The sequence below is a fragment of the Drosophila subpulchrella genome, unplaced genomic scaffold (assembly GCF_014743375.2).
Source record: "Drosophila subpulchrella strain 33 F10 #4 breed RU33 unplaced genomic scaffold, RU_Dsub_v1.1 Primary Assembly Seq354, whole genome shotgun sequence".
Taxonomy (NCBI): Eukaryota; Metazoa; Arthropoda; class Insecta; order Diptera; family Drosophilidae; genus Drosophila; species Drosophila subpulchrella.
The window spans coordinates 4,549,313-4,573,060 of record NW_023665577.1 but is presented as its reverse complement, the minus strand read 5'-3'; the positions used below and the strand labels follow the sequence as shown (position 1 = coordinate 4,573,060).

The 23,748-nt window shown below is 39.8% G+C and overlaps 2 protein-coding genes across 5 annotated transcripts; one reads left to right on the top strand and one right to left on the bottom strand.

Annotated features, from left to right (window-relative positions):
* Nucleotides 1-820: 820 nt before the first annotated feature.
* On the top strand, nt 821-19,086 carry LOC119560227 (organic cation transporter protein). 4 transcript variants are annotated; one of them, XM_037873587.1, is made up of 7 exons: nt 821-1,101; nt 15,291-15,587; nt 15,654-15,881; nt 15,956-16,214; nt 16,539-16,956; nt 17,249-17,755; nt 18,294-19,086. In XM_037873587.1, the coding sequence occupies exons 2-7, from the start codon at nt 15,489-15,491 to the stop codon at nt 18,538-18,540; spliced, it is 1,758 nt and encodes a 585-aa protein (XP_037729515.1). In that variant the 5' UTR covers nt 821-1,101; nt 15,291-15,488; the 3' UTR covers nt 18,541-19,086. The 4 variants fall into 4 exon arrangements, with proteins under 4 accessions (XP_037729515.1, XP_037729516.1, XP_037729514.1 ...); XM_037873588.1 differs by lacking the exon at nt 821-1,101 and adding an exon at nt 3,042-3,060; XM_037873586.1 differs by lacking the exon at nt 821-1,101 and adding an exon at nt 11,073-11,237.
* A 1,251-nt stretch (nt 19,087-20,337) lies between these two features.
* LOC119560908 (organic cation transporter-like protein) lies at nt 20,338-22,773 on the bottom strand. The gene is made up of 5 exons (XM_037874608.1): nt 22,522-22,773; nt 21,795-22,240; nt 21,320-21,737; nt 20,755-21,261; nt 20,338-20,691 (listed from the first exon to the last, which is right to left on the bottom strand). The coding sequence occupies exons 1-5, from the start codon at nt 22,662-22,664 to the stop codon at nt 20,565-20,567; spliced, it is 1,641 nt and encodes a 546-aa protein (XP_037730536.1). The 5' UTR covers nt 22,665-22,773; the 3' UTR covers nt 20,338-20,564.
* Between the last annotated feature and the right edge of the window lie 975 nt (nt 22,774-23,748).

Genomic DNA, 23,748 nt, shown 5'->3' with positions numbered 1-23,748 from the left:
TGAACATTGTTTGAAATATTTTATTACAATATTATTTATTACTATATTACAATATTGGCATTTATGGTAATCGTTAGGGTTTGAGGGTTCTTTAAATGAGATATTGGTATTATGGTAATCGTTAGAGTAACAAGGTGTGAATATGATAAGATTTAATATTTTTGGTGTTCCTTAAATGATATATCGAAAAAATTCAATGTATAAATCTTATTCTTAACAATTGGATTATTTAGTTTTCAATTTTCAGTTAACTAAAAATTTAATGAAATAGAGTATATTTATCATATAATAGTTCTCAAAATATTTTTAAATAGTATTGACTTTGAGTTTGTGAAGTTGAGTTTAATTCAATTTTAATAGGTGGGAATATCTTTTACTCTGTATTTTTTATTATACATATGAATGTCGATATGCCCGACTATTCACATTGTAGCGCCCTGTGACGCCATCAGCCATCCCTGGTCGCCCAGAACGACCCCCTTTTTCGCCACCTGAGGGGTGAAAGGGGGGCTCCAAGTGGCGCAACAAGCATGCATTTGGGCCAAGCACATTCGGCGCCACAGCAGGCGACTTCCTCAAGATACAGATACAGATGAGTATTTGAGTGTCTGAATATCTTGGGTACCTATATCTGGGTATCTCTCGCGCTCCGGCTGCGCATGAGTCGAGCCAACGGTGACGTCACTCGAGAAAAGCGTGCGCGCTCTCAGCTGATTTTGACCGCCTGCTACGCGCACATGGCGATATGGCGGTATCGTGAAAATACAACTCGCATACATTTTCATTCGCTCGCCTGGTTTTCCACAGTGCACAGTGCAGAGGCTGAGCGAGCGGTTGACTCCTGTTTTGTGTATATTTTTGGGTTCAGTTTACGTCGCGGATTGGCAGTACAAACATCGCAGGACGAAATACGCGATGCCGGGCTCGATGATATTGGCCCCAGGCAGTGCATTCGTTTATTGCCCCAAGACGCAGAGGTCCTCAGCGGCGTTGCCCTAGGATATAGTACTCGCCCTGAAGTTCCCACGCAACTGTTGTCCTGGCAACTGGAAGCTCATAACCAGGACTTGTGGTGGGTCAGGCATCGACTCGCATCTCCGGGTGAGTCAATTAGTTCAGTTTAGCTGGCCTTTATTAGTTTCATAGTTAAAGAAGCATTCGGAACTGTCATGCCAAGCTAATTGAGGTTATTGTGGTTTGCTGCATTGCCCATACGCACCGTGCTATCGCCTTCACAGTGCTAGAAAATAAATCCACTAAAATTTATATCAATTATATGATAATCTGGATAATATTTAAAGTATTATTAGTCACTAAACCAAAACATTTTTCATAAGAAAAAAAACTATAACAAAATTTAAACGTTATGGTATGAGTTTTACTTTTAGTAAAGGCCTTTAAAAGTAGAATAATATTTACATATAGATATATATGTTTTGATATTTTAATGTTAATACAGAATTGTAGAATATATATTATTTGCCTTAAACTCTTGAAGAGCACTTGCAATAAACAATTTTTATTATTATTATCGTCGAAAAAATGTAATTAGTTAATCTTAAAAAGCAATCACTTGGGTATCATTGATTTGCTGCAAGAAAGTTGGCAATTATGCTTAGTTTTCCTCTGCAGCTCCCCATCTCCTCATTCCAGATATTGATTTTTAGTGCCGGCGCCGGCAAATACTCGTATTTGAACAGTCCGTCTGTCACCATTGTCCCGCTCAGGAATTGCAGTGCCCTTTGTGCGTTTTCCCGGACGAAGGAGTTTGCCAGGACTTTGGTTCTTTGTGCTGACAGACATTTAAATCCCCACTAACGGGGCACCATTTATATCAGTGCAAAATACGCAGCAGAAGTTGTATTCCTTTCAAGGCAATAGGTTCCTTGAACCTTCAGAAAAGAATCCAAAAAATAATAAGGGAAGGGAAAATTTCCGTGAGTTGGCAAAGAACTTTTGCAGCTTTCATGCTAATGAGATTGATAATTTTATTGATTTAATAATTCCGACTAAGTGAATCACTCTTTATAATCCCCATCCGTAATGTTAGGTATTATTTCAATAATAATAATTACTCAGCCGCGTAATGACGTCGATCGCTTATGCTGGCCATTTTAATTATTTACAATTACAATGGATTTGCTAAGCCGCCAGCTGGTGAAAGTTCCGTCTGCCTGTAATTACCCTTGAGGCATATCATGACCAATATTCCGCCCCATACCCATATACCTTCTCGTATTACGTGGATCCCCCCTGGGGTCCCCAAGTAAGTGCTAAATAATGCACAGAGAATGCAAAGTGTTTCTAGTTCGGTTCTGTCGTTCCTGTTTGCCCCACTCGGAAGACTCTGTCCTGACATTGAATAATGATGTTGTGAGCTGCCGTTATTAATGCCTTCCTAAGCGTAAATATGAAATTTTTCAATAACATGGGACCATCAAACTGAGCTTGACAACTCACTCAAGCCGAGCATAAATTTTAAAAAGGAACAGGATACCGATACCGGCTTGTTAAATCAATGAAGTGTGTGAAAAATTACGCATACGTCATGTGGTACAGGGCAGGGATTTTGCCTGCCCAGGATTTCATGTCCATTTTTCACAATATAGTCACTTAATTGTAAAAAACGGGTAGCTGGCTTTGTAATTTACATTCATTAATTTAGATTTATTTTTAAACCGTATGGTGTCCAAAAATGCATTAATCATTAATTTATAAATCTGTTTTTACCTTTCAATTTCACTTATCATCATTGAAACCGCTTTAATCTGAATATTAAGAACAAATTGCGCAAATTACCTATACGCTACGTTCTGAAAACGAACATTTCCGGTGCTCTGCGAAAAAGATTGATATAGGCAGAACGATAAACAGAAATGCGCTAATTTAATTTGGCTTTTTGACTTACACTCTTACAATGTATGCAAGCAACTTTTTCTTTTCTTTAAAACCGATACTTTTGTTTACCAAAAAATAGCAAAGGCATCAATTTGCCCCACCATAAGAAACCATAAGTAATTGTTCGGTTATCAAAATACAGACGCCCTGGAAAAACAACAAGTGAGTAATGAACGCAATTTCCTTTCAACTTTAAGCATAATGGGTGGAAATCAAAGAACAGCTGAGTCATAGAAATTTTTGGCCTTTGTATGCACTTCCCAAACTTTGCGTTCATGAAAATTCATATATGTGTATATTTGTATATATCTCTATGGCACACGCGATTTGCGTGCTTATAAATTAAGGCAACGTCTGTCTCGGTGTATTTTGCTGTCCTTGAGCAGTCCTATAAATAGATCCGGCCCCTGAAGACCCCCCAAAGACAACGTCCGCACCGATGTCAAGTTCCGAGTTCCATTTACACGCCAGGAGACCCTCAATCGGAGGAACCTACTCATCCCCTGCTGCATTTCCCAAGTGCTGGCCATTTTGTTAGCACAAATGTAAATCGTATTTGATGGTAATTTTCACTTCTTGTTCTGATGATTTACGATGCTTTGGATCTTACAGCAAGGAGTTGATTTCATTACCGTGTTGAAAGCTTATCGGGTTTCGTTTTGGGATAAACAAACCCAATCTGCGTCATTCGATTCCTAATTAGTTCATTTTGCCCCGCATTGGCAGTTCAATTAGCGATCGCATAAATCCAAGCTGAAAAACAAAAAAACCCAGCATAAGCATGTCTAATTGTACAAATTCACAATGACATTCAATGGAATTATTTACCTAATGATGGAAAATATTTCATTATTTTTTTTTAACAAACCAAATAAGATGAGGTACAGTAAATCCTTAGCTGGTAACAAAGAACATGAACAAAATGGCAAAGATACCATTTTGAAATATTCATATTGTTTATATAAAAATAAATAAAATAGTTAATCGCCTTGTCAACAAACTTCAAACATGTGCCATTTAAAAGATAGAAAAATGGCAAACAAACTGACAATTAATCCCCTTCAATTTACTGTATATAATTAAGACAATTGCCTTGGCAATATGACTATTTTTATGCTTTTCTATTTATAGTTGATTTGTTTCCCCATAACTTAACATCAGAAAAGTCAATTAACCGCTATGTGAATTCCATAAATATCATTTAAGGCCTAGGAAAAGTACAACAAAAATAGAGTTGTCAATTATCGGTATGAAACCCAGAAATCTTATTTAATGCAAAAAAAAAATACTCATATTATATTATTGTTGTTTGCTTACCATTTTTTGGGCTATCAATTTACGCCATACATAAAAAACCTAATTGATGTTACGGAATAGGTGTTATCAATATTGATTGATTTCTGAAGTGAAAGTTGAATGAGTCGGAGGAAAAATATCATATTTTCTTATTTATAAGATTTCCAATTTAGATTTCTGTATCAATTTAAATTGCAATAACATGTTATTGGCCAAGTTGAACTGTCGCATTTGTTTAATAAAACCCAATGTGTCATGCATAATAATTACATTTGTTGCATAGGGCCTTGAGCAAATAGAATGAGACGATTCGATTGCCAGACGAGGTCATCTGAGTATCGAATAGTTGCCCATTATCACCCTTCTTTGCTATCTAATCTATCTCATTAACCCTTCTACAAAGTAGACCTAAATGCATCCCAAATGCAAATATAGAGTACAAGACTAATTTTAATTCTATAATAAATTGCGAGAGTCAGCGAATGAGTAAGCAGATTCTTCAAAAGCTGCCAAGAACCGAGAAATCTCTCGAAAATAATGTATTTTTGCTTAGCCAAAACTCAATGTGAAGGTCGCCGGCGGAGATGCACTCGTGCCACAACTAAACATTTGATTAGAAAATAAATAATTACTTTTATAAAAAAAAACATACAAAATATATTTAGAAAAAAATAATATTGACTGACAGCTTGCTGACAACTTCAAAAATTTTACAAGCACACCTGTTGGTATTTTACAAAATAGTAAATGATTTATGTCTGTACATTTTAGTCATTATTCTAAACTTTATTTACTATTTCTTTTACCGACTTTTCTAAGAAGCGTGATTTCCTCTGAATGTTCTAGGAATAAAGATAATAAAATCGTGATTCGTTCGCACCTCCAATACTTGGCAGTCGTTTTCGTTATGAGCATTTATCAGAATATTTCCCTTTGGCCGAGTGGCGGTGAATGCTCTCAAACAAATCGCAGACGCATAATAAATGCAAACAAAACAAATGAAATAATTAAATTTGGGCATTTGTAAAGAGTATATAATACTGATGACGTCATTGGTTTGGGGCCAGACGCTGGCAAAACAAACTAAAAATCAAGCGCAAATCGAACCGGTTCCGTTTGGTTAAATCGAAATACATATAATAAATAATTGTTAACAAAGAACTGCAATAATCAGATTCATTTTTGTTGTTTCTACCGATTTTGCATGCAGTTCATGCTGAACAGCTCTCTCTTTTTGATTTTATTTACGGGTAGGGTAGCATGGGGTTTGTTCCTAGCGGAAAACTTTTGATTCTCATTCCGATTTGATTATGTTTTGTTTGATTTCTTTTGTACTTACCTGCCCTCAGGTTAATGCGTTGTAACGCATCGAAGGGAACACGCATTTTGAGGGTGTTGCACGATTTTCGATCCCCGATCTGCGTTATAAGAATGAAGAAGTGCGTAGTTTGCTTACCTCAAAGAGGGCTGATATCTGCAAGATCTAACAATCGTCTTACAATTGACCATCCCTAAAGAAGATTTTTTATAGGGGAATGCACCCTGTAAAAACAGGAAGACAGCATTGAACAGCTGAGGAGCAACAAAAGAAAAGAAAAGAAAGGAGAGAGAGAGGTAGAGAGAACATTACAACAAAACTTAAATTCTAGTTATACCTCTCTTTGACAAATATAAAGGGGTATGCCGGGCGTGAGTTTTCCTTCTATGAAATACTTTATTAAAATATATTTCGCATGATATGATCTACCAATTTTTTAATCTATTACTTTATACTTGATACTAATAAAAATGGAGTTTGGGATCGGAAATAATCAGCAGTATTCAGTGGCGGATTTGTTGTGGGGGGTATATATAATATTTGTTGATTAGAATTCCAAAAATTTGGAATAAAATACGTATTACATGTACTTTTTAGCCCGGGTTGAGGGGATCTATCCCCTATATTCCCCCCGTGGATCCGGGCATGGCATTAATATTATAATATTTTTGAAGGACCATATGGAGTGGCGGGGGTTTTAAAAATGTAAGATGTATTACTTTATTAACCAGCTGAGCTTCTTTACAGACAACAATTTTTTGAACCCTTTGGAATTAAAGTTATTATAAATGGGTCTAAAAATAAAGAGTATTCTTATAGGCATAAATTATTATGAAGTATTATTAAGCTGATCCATTTACAGAGCATCTCATAGTCGAGCTACCCGACTATCCCCGTACTTGCTGTAGTTTTTCTTTGCCAAAGTCATGGCCGATATTTTGAATACCTGACGAGCATTGAACAGTCGCACGACGGCGCTCGCTCGAGAACGGAACCCAGAAATCGCATCCGTGGAATTTTCGAACTGCAAGTGCTAACGGCAAATCGCCGTATATCTGACCCACTGTGTAGTAGACAACCCGCCATCCGAAAGTTCGGGGTTGGAGCCGTCAGCTCTACATAGTTCCTCCGTAAATTCTCAATCAGACGATTTTCAGTGAATCGGGTGCCAAAGTGCAGTCTTATGTGCGAGTGTGAATGGGCAAGGGAAAACAATTAATTGACGGCAATTGAAGTGCAGTTGGCGATCGGGAAAGGCGGCATGCAGAGAGTTTCACACAGGCGAGTGGAAAGTTTTGCATTCGATCTATTTATTGTCGCTCGGTCGCCAAGTGTCGGCCCATATAAATAGCAATTAACGAATTTATGCAATCGTCTTCGGTCAGTTGTATGATTTCATGCACACAGCCATATAGACCATAAATATGTTTATGCGCACGTGTATGAAACTGTGCCCCCTTTAAAAATAGACCGAGTGAATGCAAACCGTTTGGTTTTCTATTTATTTCCCATTTCCCAGTGCCAGTGCCAGTGCCTCCCCCCGAACCGGTTTCAATTTAGCATTTCTGGATCGCGACCAAGACACACGTTCTTTTGGCCTTGGCCAATATACGTAATATTGTGGCTCCGAGTGGGTTCTAAAGGGGCGAACTGGTACTTCTGGGAAATGCGAGTGGGCGGAGGGGGATAAACACGAACGCCTCTGAATGCCAATGGGATTTTCTCTGTGGGAAGCACAGGGTTATTTCGTGTCCTTGTTATCCCATCTCATATTTACAAGGCCGTGTGGGAGTTAAATACTAAAATGAGGCAAGGGGAAGTGGAGTATGTCGATGTGCATCAAAGGAATTAAACTTAATTTGCATATCCGCAAGTTCTATAAATACCAGCGCAAACAAAAATGTACAAAAGAAAGTTCAGATAAAGTGCACATTTTATTTGCCTTAATCTCAAATTAAATTGACTCAACAGTGATTAAAGGCGACAAAAGATAAGACGGCGCAGCTTGTTAATAAAGATATTCCCAAAAGAGATACCAAGATATTCGTTTTGAAAAAAGTATCATAAATGAAAAACATCAAAACAAAGAACTCATTAAATACGATAACAATGGATAGAGGTGATGATGAAATAAGATTAAAGTAAATATTTTTTTCTTTATTTTCTATTTTATCAAGTGTTCAGAGCCTCAAATTACGTTAATTAGACTAAATATTTTTAAGATTCTTGAAATTCATAATATTTTAAAGTGCCTTATCACATCATAGATTCGAGATTTCCCGGGAAGTGCACTCTATATTTCAGAGTGCTGTTAAAGTAGTTGGGGAGCAATTACACCTGAGCTGCAGCTACAGTTTTTGCACTGCGACGAGGGAGAGGAAGTGAACCGATCGACGGAGAACCATTATCTCTGGCCAACCAGTTGGATCTGGTATTCGTACGATAATCTTGATTGCATTCGTGGAAGCAATCTCCTTAGTGCAGCGGATCGCATAACGTGTTTTGATTTTCACAGTTTGTAACTGGTTTCCCAAAGAGACCCTCTCGAATGACATTTGACCGATGCCGAACTTAAGCAGCTAGTTATGTCGATTTTTATCTGATATCTACCCTATGATTGATGCCCGAGGCTCTGCACAAAACTCGTTTCCCCGATACATTTCTATTTAATTAAACCATTGGCTATGCGCATATATATGCTTCGCATAAATTAAAGAACAAACAAAAAAATTATAGCAAAAGCTAAGTCACGTTTTTGACTCATTTATATCTGCTGTGGCTGTACGTGTGTTTGCTATGAGCGAATGATAAACAAATATAGTATTCGAAGTTAATTTTAATTTTATATGCCCCAGACGTCGTTGCCAAGCTCGTTTGAATTTTGGTTTATTTTTATTTGATTTTTTTCGTTCAGCTCGTTTTTTTTTTGATTGAGGGTCAAAAAATCTCTCTATGTTTAGTTTTGCACTATTTTTTTATGTGTCTGGGGCGGCGAAAGACTGGCCCAACGTGTTTCGCGATCGAAAGTCTGTTATTCAGCCCGATCATAAAATGTTAATGCGTAGTCTGGGCTGGCGGGCTAGTCTGGGTGTGGATTGGGGATTGGGGATCGGTATGGGGGATCTGGGATCGGGGTCTGTTGTCTGTAGCTATCAGCTGTAGCGACGATTGCCGCTAAACTGCCAAAGGTAAACCTTTGTGCGGCCTTTTGTGGCGACCGTGCAAACCGATTCATTCCGGTTCGGAAAAGCTCCATGTCCCCAGAAACCCTCCGATCAATTTGTATTGCCTACGGCCAGCGCTTCCCCCACTTGGCAATGGAATATTCCCAACACTTATGCTGGTACCGCACTCGGCCAGCATATATCTCATATGTATGGGGACGGGGATGCCATGACATCATTTGCATAGCCCATCTCGGCTGACTTCGATCCAATTGCCTAGCATTTCTCGGTGAGTCGGCACTTTCGTTCATCGATTTGTTTATGCAATAATTGATTGTTGTGTTTATGTTTGGCCACTCAATTGAATAGCTTTTTTCGATTGTGATCTTTTTTTGGCGTACTTATTGAAGAAAGCGTAATTTTCTTGGGTGGTTCAAAAAACTCAAGTTGGCCATTATTCAATGGGATTTTATAGTTGGTCGCGGAGTAAAATTTCCATTCTGAATGGAATATTAAATGAGTCTTTACATTGACATAGATGATAGATAGATGTATCTTTATCACGAATTAAACGTAAACTTTTTAAACTGAATTTAATGATTGTGCTAAAAAACGACATTGAAAACTAAAAAAAAATGTATAATAATTATTGTCAGTCATTGCTCTGCATATTTTTTGTTTAATTATGGAAAAAAAAGGAAGTAAAATCTTTCAAAGTACTATAAATTCTAATATGAAAAACCATTACAAAATGTCAATGACATTAGTGAAACTTTGTTGATAAGATTGTGGTTTGTTAATGACTTTACAAGTCGCATCAAGGTTTTCCTCTGACTTTTTTTCGATTTCATGCCCTGCTGTCACGTTCTAAGTATAGCATTTCATGTTGTTTGCGAAGAATGTTGGGTATCATTTGAGCTTTATCTTCTAACTATAATGCCAAATGAGCGCTGGAGATATATGGAGTACTGAGAAAAGGCACAAATTTCGGTATTTTCAAGGGGGGCTGGATTAACGACACTTGTTGCTGGCTACTGAAGTGGCTTTTGAAGGGGGTAATGGTAGTTTTTAGATGGAAGGGTTGGGGAAATGGAATTTCGTTGGCTCAGGGAGAAAAAATGCTGACGCCATTTGTCGAGCATACGCCGCATAGCCCCACGGCTGATTGTACGAGTCGCGAATGCGAATTCGGATGGGAGCGAAAAAGTGCTCGAGCTGAGCCCGTGCTCATAATTGGTTACAACTGACACAAACCAGTCCAGATCGGATGGCCAACTCGGCGACTCAAAAGTGAGTCAAACGTAGAGAGAGTGTGAGCTTTATCAGCTGGGAGAACTTGCTCTCGATGGCCAGTCCTCTTATCAATCGGATCTAGGGGGCTTTTCTCGAACCCCTTTTCCTGATGGCCACGCTTTTTGGAACTTTCGGAAAAAGTGTTCCGGTTTGTGGCTTCAACAAATATAATATCTTTTCTGGGTTTTAAATGGCGGTGGCATTATTCAGAGCCATCTATTTTACTAACTCTGCGACGTAGTTCTGGCATATAAAGATATTGCCCTGCTTCAAATTTATTTTCCCCCCATTTATCGTCCCGCATTTGAGTAAATCCCATCTGGCAATCTTCCCCTAATTGTAAGCCCATTAAAACAGGCGTTTGTCACTCACATTTTTTTTGTCGCCAAGCGCTCTAATTGATGCCAAGAGTTTTGTATATCTATTTATGTGGATATTCATGGAATAGTAATTGCTGCTTGTCCGGCAAACAAAAGACGTTTGGTCATAAAAGCCTAATCAGTGGCAAACAAAAGCAAACATTCGAATCAATTGAAGGTTCATAGAAGGGAAATTCGATATAGGGGGTATAGTGTTTTCAAACCGAAGTTAACGAACTTGAATAAGTAGATACACAGTGAAAGGGGTGTGGAAGATAGTAATACAAAGATAAAAAGTTATAAGCAACTAAACAGATAAGTAAAACTTGTATTTTTCTAATAAATTATAATGAAATCTTTTATATTATATTATTATATATAAATTTTATAAAATATTACTTAATGTAAGATATGTTAAGGCTATAACTATTTTAAGTAATACATCAGCCAAAGTTTTTTCTGTGTAAAACAAATAAAATGCATCCCTCTTTTGGAGAAAGAAAGCACTGCAGGGGAGTGTACCAATTTCTTTCTGTGTGCCGTGGGGAAATACGAGTGAAAGGGATAAAGTGCATTCTTTATTTGAAAAAAGAGAGAGAGGGCAACAGCGTAGTAGAAAGAGAGGGGGCCAAGAATACTCATTTTCTGATGCAGCTTACAGCTGGCAGCGGAACTTTGTGGCACGCGAAAGCATTTAAAACCGACAACACTCGGTGAACTTGAAGTCAAAACGAATCCAATTGTCACGCGAGCAGCAGCAAAAGATCGCGAGCGAGAGGCCAACAGCTGATCGCTGAGTGTGGGAGCGAGTGCGAGTGAGAGGGAAAGTCGCTCAGGATCAGCGGAAGAAGAAGAAAAAGAAGATCGACTCGTCGCGAAATGTAAAATTCATAACAAATCGCCTAATTAGTAAGTTCAATCCCTGATGGCTATTATTATAAAATCCATTTTCGAAACATTTCGCAAGTGTATGTGAAAAAAAAACCGACGCAATAACAATTTATGGTGAGGGAGATTTTCTGTTTAGCGTGCTAAAAAAAACTATAAAGAAAAACCACAAAATTCGAACAGTTCAAGGACCTAAACTGAAGGAAATGAATAGTGAAAATAAAAAGTGTATACCTTGGCTTATGGATATTTGGTAATTTTTATTTCACAATAGATCTGTGTACCCTTGATAGCACGAAATAATAAGATCTGTTAGTGCTCCATTTTTATGTTTATTTTGTAAATCCGTTAAAGGGTGCTACATCTCTAAGAAAAGAAAGTGAACAGAATATATTTTCTTAACAATCCCAGAGCCAGACACCAAAATCCCCTTTGTTTGTTTTGTTATGAAGTGCCTAAAAAAACATTCAAGTGTAAATACAGCCCAAGTTAAATTCCTTTTAACACAACGCCTTTGCATAAGCATAATCTAGGTGTTGTTAATATTGGTCCAACAAATTAATACATTCCCGAAGATGATGGTCGTAATTCTCGCCCCTGAGGTGTTAGCGCCTTTGATTTGATATTCGCTTTTTATTGTTTGTTTTTCAAGTAGGTGCTAAAGTTAGACGGAGAGTGTAAGAGGATCTGCCGAGCAGCATATAAACGCAGCTTAGTCATTAAATTCAGTGAAAATCCCCGTTCGATTGGTGGATAACAGGGCGTATGCGCGATGAGTAATGCCATCTATGAACCCGATACGAGAGTTCTTCAAAAAAGGGCCTTTGGAGCCCTGCACTTTCTTTGTTCCTTTGTTGACAGCCGCCGCACAAAGGAAAGCGCAATGAAAATGCAAATATTTGCCAGATTCATGTGTATTTTCCGGCTCTTGTGAAAGATCATCCATCTGGCAAGTACAGTTGGCCAAGATCGAAAGAGCGACCAGCACGTTTTTTGTTTTGGCCCGGGGGAAAGTGCGATAAGATCGAACCGTATCTCGCGTTATGGCATTGAGTTTTTCGGCTACGCACCTCGATTTTATGGCAACTAACTTGTTAGCACATGGAAGTCGGCTACTTGAGTGGTACAACGTCTGAAATTGGGCATTATCTAATCGGCAGTTGGTGGGCTGTACGCCTTGTACTCGCCTTACCCACTTGATTGGGTTTTAATTGCATTAGAGCATTAGCCGTGAGCTTTGATTTCTGATTAGTGTTGCCAACAAATTGATATTTATTTATGGCCTACTGCTCACTCTACTTTAGCTACCAATAAGTCTCGAGTGTGTAATAAATTGTCGTCTACTAATTGCCGAAGAATGTTGATTAATCACAGTGCGCTTTCTGCTGGGTTGTTGCACTTTTTCCAATGGTTTAATATGGTTTAGAAAAGCAAAGTTCAAGTGTTTGTACGCTATCATATCTTGTCACATAGTGACAGGCGCCGCAAGTATTGTATTCATTTTACGCTTGGACATAGCTAATCTTTTCTAAAATATGTGTTCTATATGTGCCCTCGTAAAAGTTAAAAGACAACAACATCTTTGTGGTTATGACTCCTCTGAAAACCTCAAAATATCAAATGTATATATAGATATAGCGACAAGAAAGCGACCCCAAAAGCGCGTATAATCAATACCTATTACAAAATCCCAGTCAATGCTGCGATTGTGATAAATAATTAGCAGAATACTCGTAACGGAGTGAATCAGCCCAGAATTTCCCCCGCAAAGTGATATAAAATTGCTCAATGCGACTCAGGCGAAAAGATAAAGTCTACAAAACCAACAGTGGCATTTGTTTATAGGGCAGGCTAATCAAGAAGGGGAGTTTGTCTTGGGAATTAGCAGGGCAATTTCCTCAGCATGCGCCTGAAAATCCGATCACAAGGGTGGAGTATGGGGATGTGAATCAAATGAAATCGTATCGAATCCAATCAAGTATACGCCGTGTGGCCGATCGTAAATGACCGAAAATCGAAAATCGCAAAACCCGAGCTTGGCCCAGTGGATTTTTGTTTGTTTTTCACAGGTTTTGGACTTAATTATGACCCGTTTTCTGGTCCGCCTGTTGAATTCGATTTGCCGCCGCCGCTGCCGTCGACGCGTTGCTGAGCGAACAGAACAGCTGTTTGGCGTTTTTAATAAACAATCGTCGGCGTTTCGCAGCTCAGTTTGTGAGGAGCGTTCGGCGGATACACATCGCAACCATCGCTCTTGGCCAGCTCGTCCCAACGGGCCTTAACGGTTCCGCAGAAGCGCACTAACAAAGCCAAAAAATATCATCTAAAATTTATTCACCTCAAGTCAGTCGAGCGTGCGCCATTTGTTTTGTGATTATCCCAACCGTACAAACAAACATTTAAATTCTCCTTTAAATCTCGGTCTACGAAAATATTTGTGTTTTTTATTGGCCGCGGCGTGTGCGTTCTGTGACAGAGCCATTGAACTTTGAAATATAGAAAATATTTGGAAAGACATAAACAATAATATACTTATATCGCCATACTAATTTGCTGTCGGGAAATTTTGTTTGCGGTGCGTCGCAGAAAAACTCTTGTTTCTACGCTGCAAGAATTGTTTAAAATTATTCTTTTGTTTCGCCTGATCTGCTTTGTCGATTGGTTCGTAAACAAATTTGTGGCTGAATTTTCCATTTCCACAAAGACAATTACATGAGGTAAACAAAATTTAATTCTAAAAGTGTTTGGTATATAAAATATATGGATTAAAAAGTGATTACATGATTTTGTAAACCACTTCAAAGGCCATTAAAAAATATTTTGGCTATGCCTTCAAAGTAACAACACTCTTCAGATTTAGTGTATATGGTGTAGTCAGAAGGAACCTTGTATCCGTTTTGCAAAACTCTATAAAAAGTGGTTCTTGGCGTGGAAAACCAAAGGAAAAACCAGTTGTAATCAACCGAAATATGCATGAAGCGCTCCGCAAATTATTCATTTATTTCGCCAAGATGTAAATCATTAACACGCTGTTGTCGAGTGCCAACTCCAAGAGCAAAAAGTATTCGGAGAAATCCAGCAAGCGATCCGAGGTCTATATCGTCAACAGCACGTGTTCGGTGTTAGAGCACCAATTGAAAGTCGATTCTAGTACTTGACAACAGTCTCCGAGTGGAATTATGGCCCTGGCATTAGTCAGGCCTCCCTCTAATTTTTTGCTTTTTGGGTTTTATCTAAATGAACGCCTGTATAAATATTTTGTCAGCGATAAGTCGATGTAACAGGGTGTGGAATCCGCTCTGATGACCTTAGTTTTGGCTCGTGCAAAACGCCGAACGATGTTTGGGCAAAGTCTGATGGCAGTTATCTTCGGTCTACGGATTAGGGAACAGTAGCCAACGGCTTATCTGTGCTGGCGAATAATGTTCAATATGGTAACCTACGGGTGGAAATATTGTTTTCCAATTGGTTTTCTCGCTAAATTCCCGCCCAACGTGCTAAACGGGTCTAATTATTTGTTTATTACAATTATTTTAAGCGAATTAGCAGGGAAATGTAAACAGGGATTTGATGACAGAACGTGGGTAGACATAGCAAGCTCTCAAAATTAGAGTCTTACAACATATCTGATCTTCATAAGAAGCTGTTTCGCATTCTTATTATAAGTAGATTTGTGAAAAAAATATATATTTAGTTACAATTAGGCGCTGGCGCAATACATTTTTCCTATTATTTTGAAATTTTTCCGTTTACTTTGAATATCCTCTCCAATTTTTGAGCTTAAAAAAACAACTTCAGTTCTTTTTAAAAATAGTATACATATTGATGGAAAAGTGCTTCTCAAAATACTTTGAAATATAAAGAAGGCAAACAAATGGTCTATCCTCCATTTAACTGCAGTGTATTTTGTGTGTGATTGCATGTGAAAATATTTATTTAATTTCTTTGTTGTCAGTTTATTATGATATACGGGCCAAAAACATAATAATCTTATCTAGATGCAAAACAACTGTGTATATTCTGTGCAATGTTCATTGACCCAATTTAACGATCCAAACACGCTCTTTATTTCAGACCAAGCCAAAGCAACAAATGTGACAACTAACACTAAATTGTGATACAACACATGTGAACTGCGCTGCAAATTGGGCTCGCCTTCTCTCCCCCAACAAAAAGTCAGCTTTTGAAGAACCAAGTCACAACCATCTATAGTACAAACACACTATCCAAACCGAACTCAACTCACTTAGCTCCAATTAAACTCATTTCAACATGGATTTCGATCAGATTCTGGCCAAATGTGGCGACTTTAATCGCTACCAGTTCATGATACTCGCCCTCTTCGGGTTTATTAATATCATCGTATCGATGGTGAGTTATATTTAATTTCCTACCCCTATTATATTTTTCATAATGTAATGATCATTTGTATTTCAGCATTACTTTACGCAAACAGTCATTAGTTTTGTGCCAGATCATTGGTGCTACCATGATAAGCTAGTGAATATGACCTATAAAGAGATCGGAGAGATCTACGCTCAGTTCGAGAAGCCCTCGTGCACCCGACTGGATGACATTAATGGCCATAATGTCACCGTCAGCAGCAAACCGTGCGAGAGGTGGATCTATAATTATGATTTTGGCTACAGAAGCATGAACACAGAGGTAAGTCTGGTTTTCTAAATCGATGGAACTGGTATCAAACAAGTTCTAACTGTTGATAATTATATTTTATTCAGCTCAACTGGGTCTGTGACTCGGCGTACAAGGCACGTATTGGCCAGTCCCTGTTCTTTATTGGCTCCGTGGTGGGCACTCTCTTCTACGGGCTGCTGTCCGATAAGATTGGCCGAGTTCCCGCCCTAATCTTGTCCAACTTCTGCGGCTTTGCCGGGGATTTCTCCACCATATTCACCAAAAGCGTGGCCACCTTCACCCTTTGCCGTTTCATTTCCGGGCTGGCCGCCGATACTAACTTCTACCTGATGTACATTATAGGTAAGTTAAAAAATAGAAAGTTAAGAGGGTGTATAAAATCGGTATTAAGTTATTTTGTCAGTATTTGTTAGCATTTATTTTTTAGTATCATTAGGCAAGTTTATTCTCGCTTAAAATATTATTTGAAATTGAGTATAACCCAAGAAATATGTGCTAAAGGCGAATACAAGCGTGAAAAAAGGTTTATTTGGAATATCGGGGAAATGCGAATAGAATTATTAAAGTCATATTTTATTTGAATAAGTATATTTTACTTAAATTTTAAAGTGCATTCCGAGGATTTTTGTCTTATTTTCCTTTCTTTTATTACTCTATCCCGAACAGTGCTCGAATATATTCGCCCCAGCATGAGAACCCTGGGTCTCAACATGGCCGTGGGCCTGTTCTACTGCTTGGGCCTGGTATTCACTCCCTGGCTGGCAGTTTTGGTGGGCCACTGGCAGATCTACCTGGCCTGCACGTCGCTGCCCATCCTGCTGGTGGTTCTGTACTACTTCGTGGTGCAGGAGAGCGCCCAGTGGCTGGTGACCCGGAATGACATCGACGGGGCCATCATAAGGCTGAAGCGAGTGGCCAAGTTTAACGGCTGCCGGGTGACCCAGGCGGACTTCGACGAGTTCCGGCGCCATTGCCAGATGACCCGCGAAATGCAGGGCGGCGATGACAAGAAACAGGCCACGCTGCTGGATATGTTCAGAACGCCACGCATGCGCAAGAATACGCTCATTCTGTTCTTTAAGAGGTGAGTTTGCTAAGTGCTTGTTGAAAACATCAGGTGATAATTAGATTAGAAAGATGTGTATATAATCCAGTATGTCTTCTTTCATGACTCAAGCTTCCCGAACTCGAAGTCGAACTAGTTCTATAGGCCATCGATCTTTTAAATATAATTCGAAATCTTCTTTGTTCATTTTTTTTTTGGCAAGTGCTGGTTTGTGTTATGAAAGTTTTTTATTTCATTAGAAAAGGAATTGAATTTTAAATTTTTTATTTTCAACAATTATCTAAACACTTTTTTTATTTCCTACCCGCAGCATGGTGATCACCCTGTGCTACGATGCCGTCTCCCGCAACGTGGAGGGCATGGGCATTTCGCCCTTCATCATGTTCTCGCTAAGTGCCCTGGCAGTGCTGCCGTCGAGTATCCTGCTGGTCCTGTTGCAGGACCGCATTGGCAGGAAGGGCATGGCCTCGGGATCCCTGCTGGTGGGTGGCCTCTTCACAGCCGCCGCCGGAATCGCGATCGCCTACCAGCAGCACAGCCACAATGCCATTCTGCTGGCCTGCCTGACGATCGCCGCCCGTTTCGGAGTGGCCATCTCCTACGAGTCGGGGTCCCAGTACGCCACCGAGCTGATCCCCACCTGCGTGCGGGGCCAGGGCGTGGCTGCAGTCCACGTGGCCGGGTTCGCGGCCTCCTTCCTGGCGCCCTACATCCTCTGGCTGGGCACCTTCTTCAAGGCGGCGCCCTCGATCATCCTGGGCGTCCTGTTCTTCGCGGGCTCCTTTGTCTGCCTGCTGCTGCCAGAGACGCTAAACAGGTTAGTACATGACTTCTGAGCATAACTATAATTAAGGTAATTTATTAGTATTTATAGAGCAAGATTTCTGTTAGTTCAAATAAAACACTTAATGGTATGACCGACAAAAAATTAAAGAAAGTGTGATTAATGATTATCGAATCTATCAGCGTATCATTAATAAAGATTTGAAGCTTAAGAGCGATTGCTGCATTCATAAATCTGCTTTCTTATCAGCAGATTATATCGTCTAGTGCTTTTATTAAACAATATACAAATAATTAAAAATGACTTGATTAATGTCTTATAATGAGTTCAGTGATATTTATAATTTATTATAATTTGAGTTGTTTTGTTGAAGTTTTCAGTTGATTGCCCCTCGCTAATAAGAGTATCATGTATTTTGTTTGCAAAACAAATGTGTCATTAATGACTTGCTTAAATTTATATTCATTTAAATTTGTTATATCCAAAGAACTGTATCTGCAATTTAAATGAATATGCTATTTAGCTATAAGATACAGACATAATTTTACTAACATTTTGCATTATCTTGCAGGAGCCTGCCCACGACCATCGAGGAGGGCGAGGTGTTCGGCAAGGGCGAGCGCATGTTCGACTTCCCGTGCCTGCACAACCGGCACGATGACGCGGAGTCCGATTCCGAGCTGGAGAAGTACAAGCGGAAGCACTCCCTGATCGACGCCAAGCAGATGCAGATGGAGTCCTGCTCGAACGGGAAGCGCAAGCAGTCCCTGATCGACGCCGATCGCGAGGAGCAGGCCCTGAAGGACGCCAAGCACTGAGGGGCGACGTCCCGCCCTCAGTAGTTCGTAGTTTAGCTAACCAATTTTCGCCTAGACCTTAAGACCCCAGGCCCCTGAGAGATCCAGGCCAAGATCCGATCCTAACTCGATTCGATGGCCAGTTGGGTGCCGGCAAAGTGTGTGCTCAGTATGCGGTAGCCTTTTCTTATATGTATAGAGTTTACCCTTACAAATTTATATATATGTATACTTACTTACCTACTCTAGCTGGTAATGACCTAGGGCGTAGCTGTACATTTAACTCGATCCAAAATTACCTTTTTCAAAAACGCTGATTGTGCATAAGAATGGAATCGTATAGTTAACACTTAAGCGGCACAAAATCACTTAACTAAACCCAATTGAATACTTATCGTAAGTGTTTTTCATACCTACTTGTACATAAGTGCGATACTACTTAGGCCAGTAACTGAATGTTCTATTTTGGATTTTGATCTTTAAGCAAATGAGAACCATTAAGAAAACTGATAATAATTATTTAATGTTAGAAAACAAAATATAAAATATACAAATCGAAAAAATGTATTTAAAAGTTGTTAAGTTCTTTTTCGATGGCTGCGTTAATTGAAATATATTCATTTTTGGATGTTCAATTGACATTTGGCTTTAATCGACCAAAGGCAGCCGAAATGTATTCGAATATATTTTAAGACAAATGGGTAAATACGGAGAATTGGTAAACATGTAGCAATTTTAATAAGGTTTTTTCGATAGTCAAAGAATACCAAATTCTAGGTTCGAATGCCGATTGGTTCGACATTTTTGGATACATTATTACGATATTATTATACCCGTTACTCGTAGAGTAAAAGGGTATACTAGATTCGTCGGAAAGTATGTAACAGGCAGAAGGAAGCGTTTCCGACCCCATAAAGTATATATATTCTTGATCAGGATCACTAGCCGAGTCGATCTAGCCATGTCCGTCTGTCCGTCTGTCCGTCTGTCCGTCTGTCTGTCCGGATGAACGCTGAGATCTCGGAAACTATGAGAGCTAGGCTATTGAGATTTGGCGTGCAGATTCCTGAGCTTCTTACGCAGCGCAAGTTTATTTCAGTAGAGTGCCACGCCCACTCTAACGCCCACAAACCGCCCAAAACTGTGGATCCTACAGTTTTGATGCTAGAACAAAAATTTTAACTGAAATGTATTGTTCTCATCAATACCTACCGATTGAACCAAAAAAAAGTTTGCCACGCCCACTATAACGCCCACAAACCGCTCACAAACTTCAAAAAATCGTAAATATGAACGCTGATATCTCGGAAAATATCAAAGATAGAGAAACGGGATTTCAGATTTAGATTCCGTAGGCTTGAGCGCAGCGCAAGTTTGTTACGCGAATATGCCACGCCCACTCTAACGCCCACAAACCGCCCAAATCTGTGGCGCCCACAATTTTTATGCTAGATAAAAAATTTAAACTGAAATGTATTGGTCTCGTCAATACCTATCGATTGATTTAAAAAAACTTTGCCACGCCCACTCTAACGCCCACAACGCTTAAATCTGTCTACCGCCGGTAGGTGGCGCATTTGCTGCTTGCATATCTCCATTTTCCTTTGGTCCCTTTAGCTGAGTAACGGGTATCTGATAGTCGAGGTACTCGACTATAGCGTTCTTCCTTGTTTTTCAATATCTTGATTGGGGATGAAGTGTAATGTGTTACTTAATGTTACTAAAAAGCCACGCATCGCTAAGTGTTTTGCAACTAAAAAATAATATAAAAATATAACAGGATACAATTTTTAACTTTTATAGATATTGATAAATTTATTGTGAAAGAAGAGGAGTACATCGTATATTTAGACCAGTTCTGTTTTGGATATATAGATTAGATAAATGTATTCTAAACAACGGTTTTCGTTTAATTACTATGCATCCTTCACATGAGTAATAACTATCAGACCATTCGGTTACAGGAGTCAACGTTCCGTTGACACCATCATCAGGTTAAGTGGCTAGTAGGTTGACCAATAGTCAGCTTTCAGGTTCATCGTTCTCTAGGGTTCAGACTTGGGGTCCTCATGCTTGTTCAGACTTTCGCGGCGTTTGTGTAAGCATGGGAAGTACAGGCAGCTCTCGTTCATCGCGAACTTCTCGCCATCGGCCAGCGTTTCGGGGAGTTTCCTAAAATGATAATAATATATATTAAAAACTTAAAGAATATAAAAACGGATGTTTTAAACTTACTTGTGGAGAGTTTCAGGAAGGGTCAGGCAGAGTAGAGCGCCCAGAAACATCAAAACACTGATGAAGATCGAGGGGAGGGGCTTGTAGTACTGTGCCAGGTAGATCACGTAGAAGGCCAGTGAGCTGGAGGCCAATCCGACCACATGGATGTTGGAGACCGCCTGTCCCCTCACACTGGTCGGAATGATCTCCGCCGCATATTGGATCTCCGCATCGTAGGAAACAGTGGAGCCAAATCGACCCAGAGCCACCATCAAAGCCAGCACGATGGCGTTCTCCTTGGGATCCAGAACCGCAATCAGGAATCCTGTGGCGGCGGTGATAATCGCACCTACTATAAGCGCTCCACATGCCATGCCCTTGCGACCGATCTTGTTCTGCAGGAGCAAGATGGTGAATCCCGCGGGCAGGTAAACACTGGAGGTCAGTGAGAACAGCTTGAAGGGCGAGGAACCCAGGCCTTCCATGTTCCTATTGATCACGTCGTAGGATAGCGTAATTATCACGCTAAATTAAACAGATAGATTAGTCTTTATATCTCAGAAAAACCAAGGAGTAGACCTACGATTTAACTAGGAGAGTGGTAGTGAAGCGGCGTAGTCTGGGGGTCTTAAACATCCCCAGGAAAGTGTCCATCTGCTTGTTCACCTTGCTCTCCTCGTTCATCTTCTCGCGATAATGCTTCACGAACTCGTCGAACACGGAGTCCTCAACCTGTCGACCATTGAACTTGGCCACTTTCTTCAGGCAGGCCACCGCCTCATCATACTTCTTCTTGGTCAACAGCCACTGGGCACTTTCACAGATCAGGAGTGGGTATATAAGGACGCCCAGAGCTGGCAGAGATGCCAGCCAGAGGTAGCGGCGCCAGTTGCCAATCCACATGGCGATCCACGGCGAAGTCATCAGTCCAAAGCAGTAGAATACTGCCAAAATGATGTTCAGACCAAAGGTTCGACGCTTGGGACTCAAGTACTCGAAGACTATAGAGAAAGAGATTATTATCTCTTTATAAATTAGATTACAGTTCCCAAACTTACCCAAGATGTACATGAGGTAGTACATGGTATCCGTGGATAATCCCGACACGAATCTGGAGAAGGCGAACCAGGGAAGCGTGTGGACAAAGGAGGTAATAAAGTCACCAGTTGCACCGGATAAGCTTGCCATCAGCATGGCGGGCAGTCTTCCGATACGATCCGAAAGAAATCCGAAGGAAATGGTGCCCACCACGGAGCCCAGGAAAAAGAAGGACTGACCCACCGCTGGCTGGTGGGACTTATCACAGACCCACTTCAGCTCCGTGGTTAGACTTTCGTAGCCGTTCTCCCGCTCGAAGATCCAATCGTTGCAGGTCTCCTCCTCAGAGGCCACCCCGGTGCCATTGATCACCTCCGACAGAAGAGTGCAGGAGGAGTGCGAAACATTGGAGTAAATGGATCGCAGCTCCTCAGCACTCAAGCCCATTAAGTCATCATGGGAACACCTGAGGGAGAACAGTAATTAAAGCTAACTTAAAATCAAGTACCGAATTTATTTTAAACAAAAATTCAATGAAATAGTGAATAGTTTAAACAGAATTTATAACAATAAGGATTTCCCTTAAATGTTGAATTTTCTTTTGTGTTTTTTTATTGAGTTTTAAGTATTACATTTTTAAATAACACTTTAACGCCAAAAAAATAAAAGAACATTTAAAAAAAACACTTTAACATAAAAAAATCAACTAGTAGATATTCCTTTAAAGGTATTATGAATTTTACTTACCAATGCTCTGGGGTAAAAGTGATGAGGGTCTGTGAAAAATAGTGCAAAGAGCTGAGAATATTCGTGTAGCCGTAGAGGATAAGTAGGACAAATTGGAACCGGCCAAAGTTTCCACACTTCTCAAGAACGCGGTCGAAATCCATACTGATCTCGAAGGAATTTTTACTTCGACAATAATATCTACTATGAAACTTTATTTATGCGAACAGCGCGTTGATTCTTCAAAGGAAAGAGTCAACTACATTCTGCCTGTACGCGCAGTATTTTGACGCCTAACTTGGATCGGCAGCTGCCTTATATAGTATAAAGATATAGGCGTAGCTCCTGATTAGGATGGGTAATTAGTAACACCGAGATTGGCCTAGGCAATCTCTGGCGCTTTTTTGGGGTGTGTGCCGATGATAAGAGGCTGAGACCAGAGCAAACATACAGTCAAACAGGTGAAGGAACAACCCTACACAGGAGATGTTTGTTTACATATCATAAAATAATAAAATTACAGAGCATCAACTCAGCTTCATTAATTAATGCTATGTTGTTTTACTGACCTTTTTAGGGATGGCCTTGATTTCTAGTTGCCATGTAAACAGGCCTTTTATGAAATGCGTCTCACCTACTTATCAGGCATTAAACTTGGTCAAGTGCGGACTTTCTCGAAAACTTTGGCTTGTTGACTTGGTCTTAGATTTATAGCAGAATTAGCCACTGTCGTGCTGTAAGTCACGCCTGAAATGGAATCTTTTTTAATGGGTAGGATTAACCGGATACGCGGATTCTTTGTTTGTCTCCTGACAGTTTAATGGGTTCCCGTTTAGAGATATAGATTATATATAGTATAGATTACAGGTCTGCTTCGCAAAGGCGCCAAACGAAGCCTGTGAAAAATGCAATAATAATTCGCTTATCTAACCGGGTAGTAAAAGTTCCGGAACCAGCGTCGTGATCTACCTAAATCATGCCCTAAACAAGTGCTTTTAAGGTTTGAACAATCCAAGTAAGCTTCCGTAAACAGGCACTTTCCAACTTAATGGGTGTCTGAGCCTGGGATTAAGGTCTGAATTCCGAAAATGCGATCAGCCTATGATGAAATTGGCTACTTTTCGTATTATCCCAAAACCATTAAACCAGATTACTATCTTAGATTATCTTAGTAGCGTCATTTCTACTGCTGCCCATAACAATTAAGAGTTGAGTAAACATATTTTTTTATTATTTTATATTCATTGG